A 17,141-nucleotide genomic window follows, 5' to 3' on the forward strand; every position below is an offset into this window, starting at 1 on the left:
ATCAACAGAATGGTGACAGTCTCAGCAAACTCATTGACTTGGCAGTGATGGAGACACTGTGTACCAAAGCACCCCACACCACAGCTGGAAGCTTCCCTTTGGAAAGCAAACAAGTTTTGTGGAAGACATTTAGCTCAGATGATGACAATGAAAGCATAAGAAATCTGGACAGTGGGGGGTTGGGGATTTAGCTCAGTGGTAGAGTGTTTGCCTAGCAAGCGCAAGGCCCTGGGTTCGGTCCCCAGCTCCGAAAAAAAGAAAAGAAAAGAAAAGAAAAAAAAAAAAAGAAATCTGAACAGAGAGTAGGCCATGGATGTGTCAGAGCTACTGGCCCTGGCTATGTATGTTCATGTATGGGACACCCTGAACAGTTGTTTGCAAACTTGTATATTAAATTATTGCTTTAGTATCATTTTATCAGCTTAGCATGTTATCATGGGTTGTCTTTTCCTAATATCTGTTTTAATTATTAACACCCAGTTTATGCAGTGCTGGGAGTGCAGACCAGCAAGCACTCTGGGCATCTCCTGCCCCAGATTTGATCTTCCAAACGAATGTAATTGTATCCTGTTATAACTTGTCATAGTATAACTAGTAACTGGGAATTTGCCCTCCTGTGTGAATCCATGGCCTTACATGACTAACTTGCCCTGTGTGTGCCCATTCATTAGGTGAAAGATAATGAATGGAATTGAACCAGACCAGCACACAGCCTTCCACTTTTAAACTCCAGAATGTCCCAAAGTCATGTGGCAGCCACTGCACCCTCATTGATACTGAAAATTTACTGTTTTCTTTCTTCCTTGGAATTACGTTCTATTACCATTAAGTTATTTTAGATAAAAGCTATAATTAGGACTTGATAATTAGGACTTAATATATGATATGTTAAAAATGCTAATTTTTATAACCACCCAGAGTTTGTGTGCTATGATGCTAAAAGAAATGGGATTTCTATCTTTGGCCAGGATACCACTGCCTTAACTTTTCATTTTACTATGATTTAGTAAAAATAAATATTTATAGACTAACTGTATTTCTTAAGTAAATGTAAATGAATAAACACTTGATTTTCATTAAAAAAAATAGGTATTGAAAAACTCCAGTTAAACGGAATTGTGTTTTTCAAGTCACTCACTGACTCCTCTGGGCAGCTTGTCTTGTCTTGTGTGGTTCAGGCAGCTTGACTGTTGTGAGCTTCATGGTGATCTTCCGTGCAATTCACTTTGTCTGATAGTCCCAGAAGTCCTTACCAACTATATATGGTGTGGCAGGAGGACACTAGTGAATATTCCAGTTTCTGGGACATCCTAAAGCTATTAAATTGTCTATTTCTGAGCGTTGGGAGGTTAGTTATAGGATGGACCATTTTCTTCCCTCTCCACCTTGCTGCTATAAGGCACCTAGTTCATTTCCCTGTCTTTTAACACCCTATGTTTTAAGAAGCTCCCTTCAAAATGAAAGTGTTAAACCTCAAAGAAATCTGATACCCTGTAATCACTCCTGAGCATGAAAGCCAAGGACTTTCCATTGTTGCAGGGTATTTGATCACTTTGTGAACCCTAAGATTGTGAAGTAGAGAAACCTTGCCTTGTACTGTGGCTCACACACTTTCAATACAACAGCTTTCCGTTTATTGGAAACAAATACTTGTTGTATGGCTCAGTCCTAGAACATACCTTTCAAGAGCTAAATAAAGTCAATCTTAGGGCAAGATGTAGAACAAACAAGCGGTTGCCAGGAAGTGAACATAGTGAAGTAGAAAGGAGGAATATTGAGTTGGAAGGTATTTAAGACAGCATGGAAAAGGAAAAGAGCTTTTTCCTATGGGACATTGGTCATAAGAGTAGGGAGGTCAGCTGAGTGTTTTCTCTGCCTCTGAGCTCGCAAGCTTTCATGACAGGCTCTGGTCTTCATTTGGTAAAATCGAGTGGCTGGTATTTTTGTGTTAAAAAACACATTCCATCTTACCAATTAGCACTTGCCCCTCATGTTCTTGTTGCTTTATTCACTATTTAGACCTAGAATCAATTCAGATATCCAACCATTGACACATGTGTAAATGAAAATATGATACATATCTATAGAACATGATATAACCCAATTGTAAAAAAAAATTAAAGTGAGAAATCAGGATGTAAACATAGACAAACAGAAAATAACAGTAATTCCACCTAGCCCCCCAATAGTCAAATAACATGTTTCTTCTCAGATGTGGGTCTTAGTTCAATGTTTTTCTTTTGTTTGTTGATGATTTTGAAGGTGAAAGATGAGACATTGTGTTTTCTTCATAATGAATTTGCTTTGATGTCAATAATTTCAATACTAGGTAAAAGATTTGTCAAACTAAATTTGAGTTGTAATTTCCAATGAAGAATAAGACATGGAGATTTTATATGCTATACTTTTATATAGTTTCTCAGAAGTGTAAACTTTGTGATGTTCAGCACAATTAGAGGTCATTTTCATATACCAAGTGTTATTATATTTTGTCTTTTTTATGATTTCAAGGCAGGTTATATGTAGAATCTGTGTACTGTATGGATGCAGAACCCCAATAAAAACCTGATGACTTATTAGCAATAGGCAGGAAATAAAAGATGGAAGCTGAGGTGGAAATTTCTGGTTTCTTTGGAGACTCAGTTGTGTCATGTGATATTTTTCTGGAAAGTGTCTTAAGAGAGGATGTTTTGCTGAGGCAGACATGTGGTTTGCTGGGAATAGACACATGTTTTTCAGGAAGCTGCCTGGAAAAAGGGCATGTGATATTTTGCTAGAGCTGATGCTTGTTGTTTTGAAAGGTATAACCCAACAGACAGTGGATGACACTGGGGCATTTGTTTGCCTTGCCTTTTTCACTGATCATCGTTTGTTGAGACTTTGTAGAGAGAAATGTACCAAAGAACTTCTGGTGGTGTTCTGGTGGCTTCTTGCCACTTCTGTGGTCTTGGGGCAGCCTTGTGGTTTCTTCTGCATTGAATTGCTGTTGCTGATTCCTGAATGGTGTTTGCAAGTAAATGGAGTTACTGTTGCTGATTTGTGTGAACTGAACTGCTGCTTTCATTACAATAAAGATTAGGTTCACCTCAAAGAACTATTTCTAAACAGGCCCAAATCCTCTTATTTTTGCCCTAGTAACCTTTTCTTTCCACTACCTGTGGTGGGTGGTGGGCTGGAGGTTAAAGTGTTTAAGAACCCTTACTAAAGTAGGTTTTGAAAAATAAAAGGTCTACAGGGGCCTCAGATAGTGAGCTTGGAACTCTGAGAGGTAGTCACAGGTGTGAAAGATTCACCCTGGACCATAATGAGACAGATATATGAAGATGAGAGGTAAACAGTCATGCAGCACACAAAGAATATAAGAAACAGGTAATGTAATTTCAGAACTAGTCAAGGAACAAGCCGAAGTTTATGGCCTATGCATGTATTTATAAATATTAAGTCTAGGAGCCATTAGTTCAGGAACAAAGAGGCTGGGTATAAAAGCTCATAGTTATATGTAGTTCTGTCTCTTCTGGAACTATGTATACCAGGATGGCCTCTATTAACAGAGATAATTTTTGCCTCTGTTGACTCAGTGTACAACCTTGACTGGAATTATGAACTTTTGGATTTTGAATAAGACAAATGTTTTTATTACAGCTTTTCCCAGTGACTAGAGTGATAAAAGCACAATCTAGAGATTAAAAGTAGCATTGCAGTGTATTGGAGTTCAATTTCCAACACACAACTGTCTTTAACTCCAGCTTCAGGGGATCTGACCTCCACAGGTGCCAGGCATACATGTAGGTGTGCGCACACGCGCACACACACACACACACACACCCCAAAACAAAAACCAAAAAGGTTTTCATATAATTACATTTGGAAATTTTTATTTTGACAAACTTTGTGAAACATTCTAAGACTTTAAAGGCTTTCCCATGTTTCTCATGCTTACATTTCTATTATGTATAATGTTAGGATTTGAACAGAGAGAGAATAATAGATGAATGCTATGTCACATTATTTACAATTTTATGTTTCTCTCCAGTATGAACTTTCTGATGTCTTTTAAGATGTGAGTACTGAATATAGGATTTGCCACATTCCATACATTTGTAAGGTTTCTCTCCAGTATGAATTTTCTGATGTGCTCTAAGAATTGCACATGTAGTAAGTGATTTGCCACATTCCTTACATACATAAGGTCTCTCTCCAGTATGAACTCTCTGATGTGTTCTAAGTTGTGAGGCCTGGATAAAGGATTTGTCACATTTACTACATTTGTATGGTTTCTCTCCAGTATGAATTCTCTGATGTGCTCTAAGAGTTGAGCCCCTAGTAAAAGATTTGCCACACTGTTTACATGTATGTTTTTCTCCAGTATGAACCCTCTGATGTCTTCTAAGACTTGAGTAGTGGGTAAAGAATATGTCACAGTCCTTGCATTTATAAGTTTTTGCTTCAGTGTGAATTTTCTGATGTCTGCTGAGACTTGAGGACATAGTAAACCATTTGTCACATACCTCACATCTGTAAAGTTTCTTTCCAGTATAAATTCTCTGATGTCTTCGAAGATGTGAGTACTGGGTAAAGGATTTGTCACATTCTGTACATTTGTAAGGCTTCTCACCAGTATGGATTCTGTAATGAGTTTTAAGATGTGACAATATAAAAAAGGACTTACCACATTCTTTGCATTTGTGAGATTTCTGTAGAGAATGATTTTTCTTATGCCTTCTGAAGAATACATAATGGGGAAAGGATCTGTGGCATTCATTGCATTTGTAAGGCTTCTCTGCAGAATGGAGTGTGAAATGGCTTTTAAAGTGTGAGAGCTGATGAAAGACCTTGCCACAGTGTTGACAACTATAACGTTCCTTTGCAGTATGGATTTTCTGATGTCTCTTCAAACCAGTACGGTAGGCATAGGATTTGTCACATTCCTTACACTTGTACCTCTTCTCTCCAGTATGCCTTTTCTGATGACTTTTAAGTGCAGATAAATAAGAAAAAGACTTTTCACAGTCACTGCATTTGTAAGGTTTTGTCCCAGCACGAAGTCTTTGATGTGTTTTACGATGTGTTTTAAGACTTGAGCACTGAGTAAAAGATTTGTCACAAATATTGCACTTGTAGGGTTTGTTTCCAGTATCAATTCTCTGCTGTATACTGAGGCTTGAAGCAATACTGAAACATTTCCCATATTTTACACACTGGCCTGCATTTGCTCCAATGTAGATTGATTGTTGCATGAGACTGTATGTAGAGCTGAAATGGTCATCATGTTTTTCCTTTCTGTGCTCTTTCTCTTCAGTGTAGAATGTCTGATCTTGAGTAATGTTGGAACACAAATCGAAAGACTTCTCACAGTTTTTAGATTTGCAAGGTTCTTCCCCAGTGCATGTGCTTTTATGTTGATCTGGGTTTGATGAGTCAACAGAGACATCCCTGTCCTTACAGCATCTGTAGTTATTAGAGGTTTCTGTGGTGTCACTTCTTTTGTAAAGTCCACCATGAGAGGGATCATGAAGCATTTTACCAAGCTCATTACACTGACAGGACTCCCTTTCAGTCTTCACAGGTTGACAGACAGTATCACATATGCAGTAGTTCTCTGAAAATGAGTACAATTCAGATTAATAGGGCTTGTTCTAAACTTAAACATTTGAGAAATGACTGTTTTTCTACATTCTCTATTAGAAATACTTAGCACAGAGCTCATGGAAGTTGACACTTTTCTTTTACTCTAATTGTATAGATTCTTAGAAAAATGGTGACAGTCTTCAAGGCAGATGAAACAAATAATTGAGAAATCAGTATGTAGCTTTGGGATGGGGCTCAGTGACAGATTAAATTTAGAATATATGTGTCTGTTTTTAAATATTTTTTCTCAGAAAGTGATGAAGAGTTTAATGCAATTCAGGTTTACATCATGTGTGTAAACTAATGTACAACAAATAAAGATTCCTGTTCAGGAAACCCAGTTTGTTGTAATGTTACAACAAGCATCAAGGGCTTTTTTTTTTTCTGAGAGAGAGAGAGAGAGAGAGAGAGAGAGAGAGAGAGAGAGAGAGAGAGAGAGAGAGAGAGAAGAGAGAAGAGAAGTGTGAGTGAGAAGAGGGAGGGGTGAGGGGAAAAGGAGGAGACGAGTGGGAGGGGGGAGAGATTGATTCCTCAAAAGTAATTGATGCAATTCTGCCATATATTAGAGGCGCTAGATGATTTGAGTGAAGGTTGCAAGGGCAGCTATTGCATATTTCTTTCCTGCATTGTTTGAGCTCCACACACTGCTGTCTGTCTGTCTGTCTGTCTCTGTCTCTCTGTCTCTGTCTCTGTCTCTCTCTCTTTCTGTCCTCTAGCTGTCAATTTGATTGGCGTTTATTTACTTGCTTTACATCCTAATTGCTGTGTCTACCCCCATCTCTTCCTCCCACAGTCCATCCCTCCCATCCAACCTCTGTTCAGCTGTTCAGCTCTGAGAGAGTAGAGGCCCACTACTGGGTATCTACCCCATCCTGGCACATCCACTGCTCTGTTTCTTAACTTTCCTTATATAGTTGTTCTTAAGTCAACTTTCTACACTGACTCCTGTGATCATTTTCCAGAAGGGTATCTGTGTATCTGCCACTGAGAAGAAAATGAAGGATGTAATGTGAATGAATGCCTACATATAAGGAAGGCAATTATAGAATAATTCTACTTCAGGGACTCACATTAGACTTTTAATTTGTAAAATTATTCTAATCTGATGTCAGCATAGTTAAATAAAATTGCATATTTTTACTAGTATTAAGTCACCACAATTCAGGTGCACTAAGGCAGGATACACTTTAAGTTACGTGATCAGGAATCCTTTCAATTTGGAACTGAATATAAAAAAAAAAAATTCAGTTCTTTCTTTTTCTTTCACTTTAAGCCATCACCATTGTCACGCTTATTTTTTTGCCCACCTTTATTATGGCTACCATATCTTCTCCACATTTTAGGATACTTTCATTTGCCCCAGACAAGTGACCAGATCTGCCTTGAATATAATAATCTATGTGTTCTGTGAGGTAGCACAGACCCATGCAAGAATTCTTAGAAAGAACACAGACATCTAACACACTACTGTAGTCAGTGTAAGAAGGGAAGACAAAAATAGAGAAATCTAGGAATGATTTTCCAAATGCTATGTCCAATCACTTCAGTATATTTAGGGAGAAATTTCTGTTTGCATATCTTGAGTTTTTCTCGCAATTAAATGTATGTGAAATGCAATAATGATATTGAGCTTTAAGATATGCATCCAGCTACAAAATTTGTGACCTACAATCTGTCCTGCCTACAAGATATGCACAGCAATGGTGGTACAGAAATTGTGGGAGTAGCCAACCAATATTTGATTTGACTTAAGGCTCACTCCATAAGATGTAAGTCATGCCCAGACTGCTTGTGTAACCAAGGACCAGAGTGCCTAGACAGCCTAGGATTAGGCTGGATAAAACAAGCACTATTTGTGTAAAATGAGAAATAGAAGTATGAACAAAATGACTCCTAATTCTATTCTGCTGTACTCACTGATCAGTACCTTATTCAGTCATCATGGGAGAAAGCTTCCTCCAGCTGAAGATGGGAACAGATGCAGAGGCCCAAAGTCAGCATCAGGAGGAGAGTCTACATGGAGGACTCCATAGAATCCCTCCCCTCAGAGCTCAAGGAACCAGGAAGAAGAGACAGAAAGTGTAAGAGCCTGATGAGATGGAGTACACCAGGATAAGAACCTCTGAATGAACTAGGTAAGTGTGAATGAACTCACAGAGACCGAAATAGAAGGCATAGGGCTTACACAGGCATGTACCCGGTTCTCTGCATATAGCCTATAGTTTTCAGCTTAGTATTATATGACTTCTGATTCTCTTGCCTGTTCTTAGGACTCTGTTACTTCTCTTGGGTTACTTTGTCTTATTTTAATATGATGGATTTTGCTTTACATTATTATATGTTATTTTGTTAGTCTTGGTTGTTAGCTCTTAAAATCATGTTCTTTTCTAATGAGAAACAGAAAGTGAGTGGATATTGAGGGAGGAGGAGCATAGGAGAAACAGTGAGTAGTTAGAGGGAGGGAAAACTCTAATCAGGGTATATTGTATAAGAATCTGTTTCCGATAAAAGGAAAAAATGAAAAACAAAGATATTGTACAAATATTATACATTACTAGGTTTCTGAATACATGCTCAAACCAAACTGAATGGGGCATGAGCCTACAAAAATGAAAACTGGAAAGAAAAAACAAATACCATGATAAAGTTCTTTCCTACTACCAAATATTCCCTAGTCTTATGTTGTTTCCAAGACAGCTTAACAGAGTTTATGGGTCTATAATGACATACAAAGTATCATTTGGAAATTCTTTAAGGAAAATATTCTCACCAACAGAGACCAGGTTGCTGTAATTCTCCAACATCACATCAATGTACAAAGCCCTCTGTGGAGAGGCCAGGCATTCCCACTCCTCTTGGGAGAAGTCCACAGCCACATCCCGGAATGTCAACAGACACTGAAACAAAAAAATATAATTTGAATATGTGCTTTATGGGACAGTGGTTTCTTGAATAGATGGAAACAAGTAAATTTTGGATGTAGATGACGAAAGACAGTTACTCAATCAGATGACTTCTAACATAGTTACACTCCATAATACATGTTCTCATGTCCTAACTCTGTGAAAACAGGATTAAACAATAGTCTCACAAGCATATCCATGAAACAAGACATACATTTCAGATCTGGACACATTTATCTATCTGTTATGGTACTGTGTTTATGACTCAGCATCACAGTGTACATGTCTGAGAAGGAAATTTCATGATGTGGAAATGTGTTTTGAAATGCTGTACCTCAAGATCATCCTAGAAAACTGACACTAATCAATTCAGTCTGTACTGGGGCCTTGCATGATTCTATTCTACAATGCTTGGTTGGGATGTTTAAACTCTAGGCCCAATACAAAACATTACCGAGTTAGGTGGTAGATATGGAAGGCAGAATATATGATTGACTTCATTGTGGAACAGTTTTGACTTTTTTCCACTGTAAAGAGAAGTGTATCAATACTACATACTGGCTATTTTAACATTAACATAGAAAAATCAAGTAGTCTATGGAATTCATTTTTAAAATATCTGAGACACTATCAAGAAGATAAAAATATCCACACCAGCCACATGATATAATCTAAAGTTTTCATAAGAACATGCATACAGAATCTTTGAAAAAAATTTTTGTAAGTTCCAAAATAAGTCCAGCCACAAAGAGTTATAAAATTGAGGAAAGTCCAAAAACACATTAAATAATATTTAAGTTACAACTAAGCATGTACACATAGGTGTTAAAAATTTGGATGCATTTAGAAGTGACATAAGATTTCCTGTGAGTAAATGAATATAATAAATGTGTGAGAATTATAATCAGTTTCATTGCTAAGAAGAAAAGCTGATCTCCTGAATTTTGCAGCCCTCAATGTGTTTTTCTTTTAACCTATGCTATATTGTCTAACAGATTTTAGGTTAGCAGTGTTTATGATTCTTCCCTTATTTCTCTGAAAATGCAAAGTGCAATGACAAAACAGCCCAGTTCCGAAATTTCCACTTCAAATCACTTCAGCTTCAGGGCAGGGGAGGAGAGCTGTCAATCTCACAGGAACTGACTAGAGCAACGCAATCATGAGGAATGTTCTCATCAAATGTGATGGTTTATGAACACCAGTCAATGCCATCAAGACATTTTTACTGATGCATTGCACATAATGCTCCCTAAGGAGTCACACCCAGAAAGGGCTGCATAATTGTATCCTGGTAGGGAAAATGAAAAAGAGAAATAAAAAATATTCATCTCTCTAGTTTGGGAAGTTTCCACTGAGAGTACTGAGCAAGTGAGTGATATGAGCAGCAATGCCTCTGAGACAAAAGCTACAAGGTATCAACAAACACGGGGAAACATCATCTCTGTCCTGATATTAAACACTGAAGAGAAATACCAGAGGACTACAGTCTGGATCTACATTCAAGAACATTCATTTCATCGCAAGATCCAGCCACATATAACTGCCATGTTTAGCACTCTACTGTGTGCTTAAACATTTAGTATTCAGAGCCAATTAAAATTTAGGATTAAGAACCAAACTGTAATAAGTCTCTTCAAATTCCACATATTTCTGAAAAGTGGTGGCAACTACTTCCTGTGTTTGAATATGCATTTTCAAAACTATGATCAAAGGAAATGTGACAGATCCAACAGATCATATATGCCTCAAAATATAAGAAGCTAATACATGGACTACAGCAATTGGGCACCAACATATTTTTTTTCTCATATGTCACAGTGAAAATACTTTCAAAATTACAAGATATGAGTCCATGTGGAATATTTGTCTTCAAAAAGGGGGCAGGGAAAGGGCAAAAATGAGAAAAAAGCCATAGGAGATGTGGAATTATGGAATATATAGTGCATAGCTATAGTCATAAAGACAGCCTGGCATGGGCATAAAATAGGAAAAAAACAGAACAGGACAAAAGACTCACCAAGAAAACAAGAAAGCTATACTTAATATTTGACAAAGGAGGCAAAAAGGTAGATTACAAAAATATGGCCTAGGGCTGGAGAGATGGCTCAGTGGTTAAGAGCACTGACCGCTCTTCCAGAAGTCCTGAGTTCAAATCCCAGAAACCATATGGTGGCTCACAACCATCTGTAATGAGATCTGATGCCCTCTTCTGGTGTATCTGAAGACGACAAAAATATGGCCTATTCATCAAATTGTGCTGGCAAACCTTAAAAGATTCTTATCTTTCACCTTGTACAAAAAAAAAAAAAGATCATTCAAAAGGGGTCAAAAACCTTATTTAAAACCAGAAACCTGTAAAACATAGGGAATATCCATCAGGATACTGGGATGGGCAAGAACTTATTGAAAGAACACTGACAGCACCGGAATGAGCTCCAAGAATATACAGTTTCTGTGCATCAAAGGGAATAATTGGCAGGGCACACAGACACCCAAAGAATGGGAGAGAATCTGAAACACCTGAAAAGGGACTCCTATCTAGAATTCACTAAGAATTACAGAAATTAAATACCAAGGAATTACAACTGCCAATCAATAAATGGGCAAATGAACTGGACACTTTGAGCAGAGAAAAACACAAATGGTCAGTACATACTGAAAAGCGGGCATAAAATTCCTAAAATACTATCAGGAAATGCAAAGTAAAACAACTTTGGAATAGTGCCTCACTCCAGGCAGACTGGTTGTCATCAATCAACCTGACAACAAATGTTAGAGAGGATGTTGTGTGTGTGTGGTGATGTTTGAAAATTAATTCAGCCATTGTGAAAAATCAGCTTGGAGATTATTCAAATACGTAGAGATGGAATCCTATTATGACCCAGCTATTTCAATCCTATGGATATATCCAGCAAAGTCCACTCCCCACTCTAGAGATATTTACACTCCGTGCATACTGCTGAGTTATTCACCATAGGAAAGAATTGGAATAAATCTAATTGTTAATCCACAGATAGATAATGAAAATGGATACATATAAAGTGAAATACTATTCTGCTAAAGAGAAAAAAATAGTAAAAATTAGCAGGAAAATGGTTTGCCTTAGAATGTGTAATAGTAAGTAAAGTCATAGGCAGAATCTAGTCAATAACAGCTATATGGAAGCAATGTACAAGGGAGCATATCAGAACATGAAGAAAAGAAAACACAAAAAGGTTAAATACCAGGCATTGAGAAACAACTGAATGCAGGTAATGACCACCGGTTATGAAAAAGAATCTAAAGCTAATTCTAGTTCTAGTTCTGTCACGTTTTTGTGGTGGATCAGGTCATAAAGAAATACTTGATACTGAGAACAAATTCACATCTAAGACTCCAGAGCTTCTTTCCCAATGACTACTACAACTGCCTAAAAGTACATTGAGTTGTATAATCTTTGGGTTAATTAATTTCAGTATGTAATTTTGTTTGTTTCCAATAAATATGTTTTATGATAAAGTTAAAAAAATTACCAAAAGCAGAAAATTAAAGGCTTGTAATGTCGCAAACTATAACACTTTTTGAAAAAGACTGGACATGAGCACTGACCTGGGACGTGTTGACTGAAGAATCAGCCATTTCTTGCTGTTTCTCTTCTTTGACCTTCTCTTTGAAGAACAGTGAATAGTCAGCTTGTGGATCTTTAATATCATGGAATCAAACAGGAAAAGTAAAATTAATACTGAATGTTATTAAAGAACAATGTCATACTACATGAAGAGATCCAAGCAGCAGAATTCTACCTGGTGTCTGGTCAGTGATCCCAAAGCCAGAAAAGCATGGAAAGACATTTAAAGTGTAGAGAGAAAACCATTATCAACCATATAGTGCATACAGAAAATACTCTCAAAACTAGTGGAGACATAAGTATATTTGAAGATAGTAACAAATTAAGCCAATTGATTTCACAGTACATAGAACGTAGTAGTACAGGACATAGGAAGTTACAGGTAAAGCATATACAGAAGAATCAGAGGAATTATTCACAGAGTAAATGAAAATAGCCACTCATAGAAAAGAAAGGAAAGTACTAATTGTCTCAGAAAAGGAAGAAGAATTCTACCAATAATCCACCTAGGAAGACTTAAACAAAATCATAAGGCATAAAAAACCCATGAGCAAAAAAAGAAAAAGAAGAAAAAGAAAAAGAAAAAAAAATCTAACCCCTCTGGAAATCATTATGGAGGATCCTCAATTAAATAAACAAGGATTCAAGTTAAACAAATTTAGTACATGACCCAGCTGTTCTACTCCTTGACATATGCTCAAAGAACTATACATCCTATTCCACAGATACATGCTCACTCATGTTCATTGCCCCTATATTCAAATAGCTACAAACTGAAACAATGTAAACATCCTTCAACTGACAAATGGATAGATACTGAAAATGTGGTACATATACACTATGGAATATTATACAGCTGTTATGAAAATTGAATTCAGATTCTCAGATAAATGGATGGATCTAGAAATGATTATACTGAGTGAGCTAAGCCAGACCTAGAAAGACAGACATGTTCTTTCATAGGAAGTTCCTAGCTCCAACCCTTCAGATGTGAGTTCTCAACCTGGAGTAAGTAACTGCAGTAACCAGAAAAGTAAAAGCAGACCACGGTGGGATGTGGGGGAGAAATAGACAGGCGATAACAGGGAAAAGTGATCTTAAGGGGAAAATGGAAGAACAGGAGCAGGAATCTATGAAACCAATATAAACACAAAAAATATGATAAAATAAGGATGTCTTAAAAGTAAGAAGGAGGGTTGGGGATTTAGCTCAGTGGTAGAGCGCTTGCCTAGGAAGCGCAAGGCCCTGGGTTCGGTCCCCAGCTCCGAAAAAAAGAATTAAAAAAAAAAAAAAAAGTAAGAAGGAATCATATAATCCAACTATGAATGCCTACAATATATGTCTATATATACACATACATTTAGTATATATTCGAAAGCTTCTCATTTGGGTTGATAATGGTCCCTATAAGAGTCATAGATACAGGCATGAGATGGCTCTTTTTAAATTGTTGGACACAGCTATTCAAGAGATTTCCAAAACATTATAGGCTATTTATGTTGGTTGCCCTTGGTTCTTTCCCAGAAGTAGATAGTGAGGCCCTATGGTTAAAGATACCAAGAGATTCAGATACAGAACCCAGAGGTCTCAAGATAGATCTGACATAAGCATCCTCCCTAGGGACTAGCATTCACAGCACTAGAAGGCAATGTGCAAGCTTCCAAAGGAAGGAGCCAGTCAACAGTCCTACCCAGCACTGACACCTCTGAACCACAACAATGATCTGTACTGCATGATAACCCAAGGCTGCAAGAGTGGCATGCATACCTTGGTGGAAACCAACAGCTTCTAATTGAACCAAAGACCTCAAGAAGTGGGAAATTACACCTAGTACTGGAAACCCAGACAGTTTCCCCAAGGGCTTAGATCTTGGAGAAGCTGCAACCAGTAATTTACTAAACTGGCATAATCCCAAACAGCACTCTATATATTTATCGTAATTTCCATATATATTTTTAGATCAAGGAAGGCAGCAAACTATTTTTACCCACAAAACCTAGCGTGATGCAATTTTGCAACATCCAGTTTCTGTAGAAAGTCCTCTCAGTGGGGTCCAAACATTGGTCATTCTCCTGAGAGAAGTCCCCAGTCACAACACAGACTGTCCACAGACTGTGAAATAAAACAGTTCGAAGAGTTGTGATGGTACAAACCTTTAATCTTAGCTCTTAAGAGACAGAGTTTGGAGTTCCAGTCCAGCCTGGTCTACCTGGTTAGTTCTAAACCAGAGAAACATAGTTGAGTTTAAGTCTCAAATACAACAAAAACAAGAAACAGAAAATAACAGTTTGGTCATGTATGTGTCCATGGACAGTGTGCTTTTTGGGGCCCAAAGAGACAAAAAGACTTGTAGACTTTTTCTGCTGTAGATGAGTCATAGTAGTTAATCAAAAGATGCTTTGTGGTATTTTGCTACAAAATAATACCCTTACCCCTCTTCCCCCAAGACAGGATTAACTTAAGGCATGTGCCAGCACCAACTGGCTTATAATGCCTTTTCTAACAGTGAAAATTCTGTGATCTGATACCCTCAAAGTGCATACTGGACTTTTCCAGGCTCTAAGGTGCAATATTAAGACTTTGGAGACACGTATCTGTTCCTGTTATTTTATTTAAAATTTTTTTTTACTTTCTTATCTATTGGGTTTTGGTTTTGTTTTTAAACAGAGCCTCACCATGTAGTTCTGGCTCTCCTGAACCATCACACAGAGCAATTTGGTCTTCAACTCTCAAGTGTTGGGATTAAAAGTGTGTGCCACCAACCCTGGCTTATTTATATCAGAATGCTCTATTTACATCTCAGCGTGCATTTGTCTCAGTTGGAAAATTAAGGGTGGATTAAAAAGTTTACTTTCAGATGTTAACGTTTACAAGTGTATCTGTAACTCACAAAAACATACTTTCAGATTCAATTCAATATTCAAGCACTCGTATAGGTTAACATGCCAGTGGAAAATTACCTTGCCCCTGTCCTGCCCTAGAACTCTAAGACTGGTGCAAGTGTTACAGCTCTGAGGGGGAAGGTTTCCTAGATGCAAATGTTACTACACCTATGAAAACAAACCTATCCTGGCAGTCTGGACCCAAGGAATATCTCAGTCACACTGCAAAAACAAAACTCACACAAGAGATTTCTTGACTTGAGTCACAGTGACTCAGTCAGTGCTTGTGACTCCAAATAAACATAGCTTTGTAAATGAAGAGAGAGAGAGATTGACTGAGATTTCTTGAAAGCAAAAACCACAACAGAGTGACTGCCTCTGCTCTAGAGAGAATCAGCAAAGAACTGGGCAGGAGGCTAATTTACATAGGGTTCCTTGGGGGTGTGTGGAATTGGAGAGATTTTGTAGCTTGATCTTGGGCATTTTTTTTTCCCCTCTAGGGCAGTGGCTTGGCCACTTTCACCCAAGGGGCTGGAAATGGCAGTTATGGCCCTTAGAGAATTAACTACAATGTTTAATGACCAAGCAATACTTCAGGACCCACTGTTCTTTTCCAGTACTTCAATGCACATGCTCCAAAGACACTATAAACACCTACCCCTCCGCCTAGCGTACCATCTCTCTTCCCTTTCAGAGTAGCCACCATTCTGTTTATCCCCAATCCATCTCTTCAATGAGGTTTGTTGTGTGGTGTGACTTTGTTGATTTCCTTTTGCTCCTGACTGCAAAGATTCCCTTGCTCTCAAAAAACCCTTACAGTTCCATTCATTACTGATGTCTAAAAACCTCACATGGGTGCCAAGTCCCAGGTATAACAAGGAAGTTAGCGTGGACTAATGTAAATTTCAGGAGCGTTGTCCTTTCTGTCATAGCAAAATAACAAGAAAACAACAACAAAACCAAACCAAACACGTTTGCAAATATCAACAGATAAATTCAAATACTCTACTAGAGTACTTTTATAAGAAAATTTTGACAAGAGAATCAATGAAAAAAAATCAGTATTAATTCATCTACTATATTCTAAATTTATGGACAAGGGTAAGACATGTACTGCAGAATTTGAGAGCTGTCATCTTTGTGAGTAGCAGAGGAAACACCTCACCCTTGTCCAGTTCCTGCTTGTTTCCCTCCCAGCCCTTCCGCTCCTCTAACCTGGGAGGTTACTGTCCTCCCGCACTGGGCTACGATTCCATCCGGTTCCATCCGTTGGGCTGCCGACTCCTGACTCTCCCAGGATGCCCCGCGAGGCACCTGAAGCTCTCCGTAGTTTTCGCTTCCCCTGGAAACCCCTGTTGTGTCCTCTGACCCCAAGTCTGCATTACGCAATTCCCCACGGTGCAAGCTAGTGAATTCCTCCAGGAAGAGGTCCTTGCCACTTTTGGTTTTGGCTCCTCAGTCAACTTACCTAGGCTCACTAATGAACAGTCCCAGTTATCACGTCACTCCTCTAACCCCGCTCCACTCAACACACTTCCTCCACACCCATCTACTGTCCCCATCCGCTGTTTCCGGCGAGTGGCCCCACCCCCCCCGGAGACCGGTCCCTCCCTCTCAGTCTCAGCCTGCCTTCCACACGGCTTCAGCTGTCAACCTTCTCTGGACCGCTCTGCACAGACTCCCTGTTAAGTTTGCTGTCAGCCTAGACCAGAACTGGACCTGGTAGGACGTTACACCCCGATATCTCACCCCCACACTGAGTTCTGAACCCTTCAGATAAAAGATAGACAGCCTAACACCTCGGCTTGACTACCAGCCTGTGAGCTACATACTTATTGCAAACAATAACAGGCTAAATTCAGAAAGCCAGAGTCCCATCCCCAAAACACAAAAATGACAATTCAAAACCAAATCCTGAACATCTGACTTGGTGAGAGACATTTAAAGAACTTGGATTTTGAAAAGAAATAGGTGTCTCAAGAAGTCAGAGCTGCATGGCTTTCACCACTAGATGGTGGCCTTGCCGTTTTCCTAACTCAGAGAGGAGTTTGTCTTCTGTGACTCAAGATAAAAGTGCTTTGAGAGAAAACACTTTACTAAACCAGCACAATCCCTAAGAAT

General features: G+C 38.4%; 1 protein-coding gene across 1 annotated transcript; it reads right to left on the reverse strand.

Moving 5' to 3' along the window:
- Positions 1–3,847: 3,847 nt before the first annotated feature.
- LOC116892747 (zinc finger protein 54) lies at positions 3,848–13,325 on the reverse strand. Its single transcript, XM_032894625.1, has 3 exons — positions 12,120–13,325; positions 8,399–8,525; positions 3,848–5,599 (listed from the first exon to the last, which is right to left on the reverse strand). Exons 1-3 carry the CDS (start codon positions 12,147–12,149, stop codon positions 3,996–3,998), a joined length of 1,761 nt encoding a protein of 586 aa, XP_032750516.1. The 5' UTR covers positions 12,150–13,325; the 3' UTR covers positions 3,848–3,995.
- Between the last annotated feature and the right edge of the window lie 3,816 nt (positions 13,326–17,141).

The sequence above is a fragment of the Rattus rattus genome, chromosome 2, assembly GCF_011064425.1.
Source record: "Rattus rattus isolate New Zealand chromosome 2, Rrattus_CSIRO_v1, whole genome shotgun sequence".
Classification (NCBI taxonomy): Eukaryota; Metazoa; Chordata; class Mammalia; order Rodentia; family Muridae; genus Rattus; species Rattus rattus.

Coding starts and splice junctions, on each gene's coding strand:
- LOC116892747 (XM_032894625.1), bottom strand. CDS start 12,149: ATGGCTGATTCTTCAGTCAACACGTCCCAG. Junction 8,526..12,119: donor CTTCAGTCAACACGTCCCAG/GTCAGTGCTCAT, acceptor TTTTTGTTTCAG/TGTCTGTTGACATTCCGGGA. Junction 5,600..8,398: donor CAGCAACCTGGTCTCTGTTG/GTGAGAATATTT, acceptor ACTCATTTTCAG/AGAACTACTGCATATGTGAT.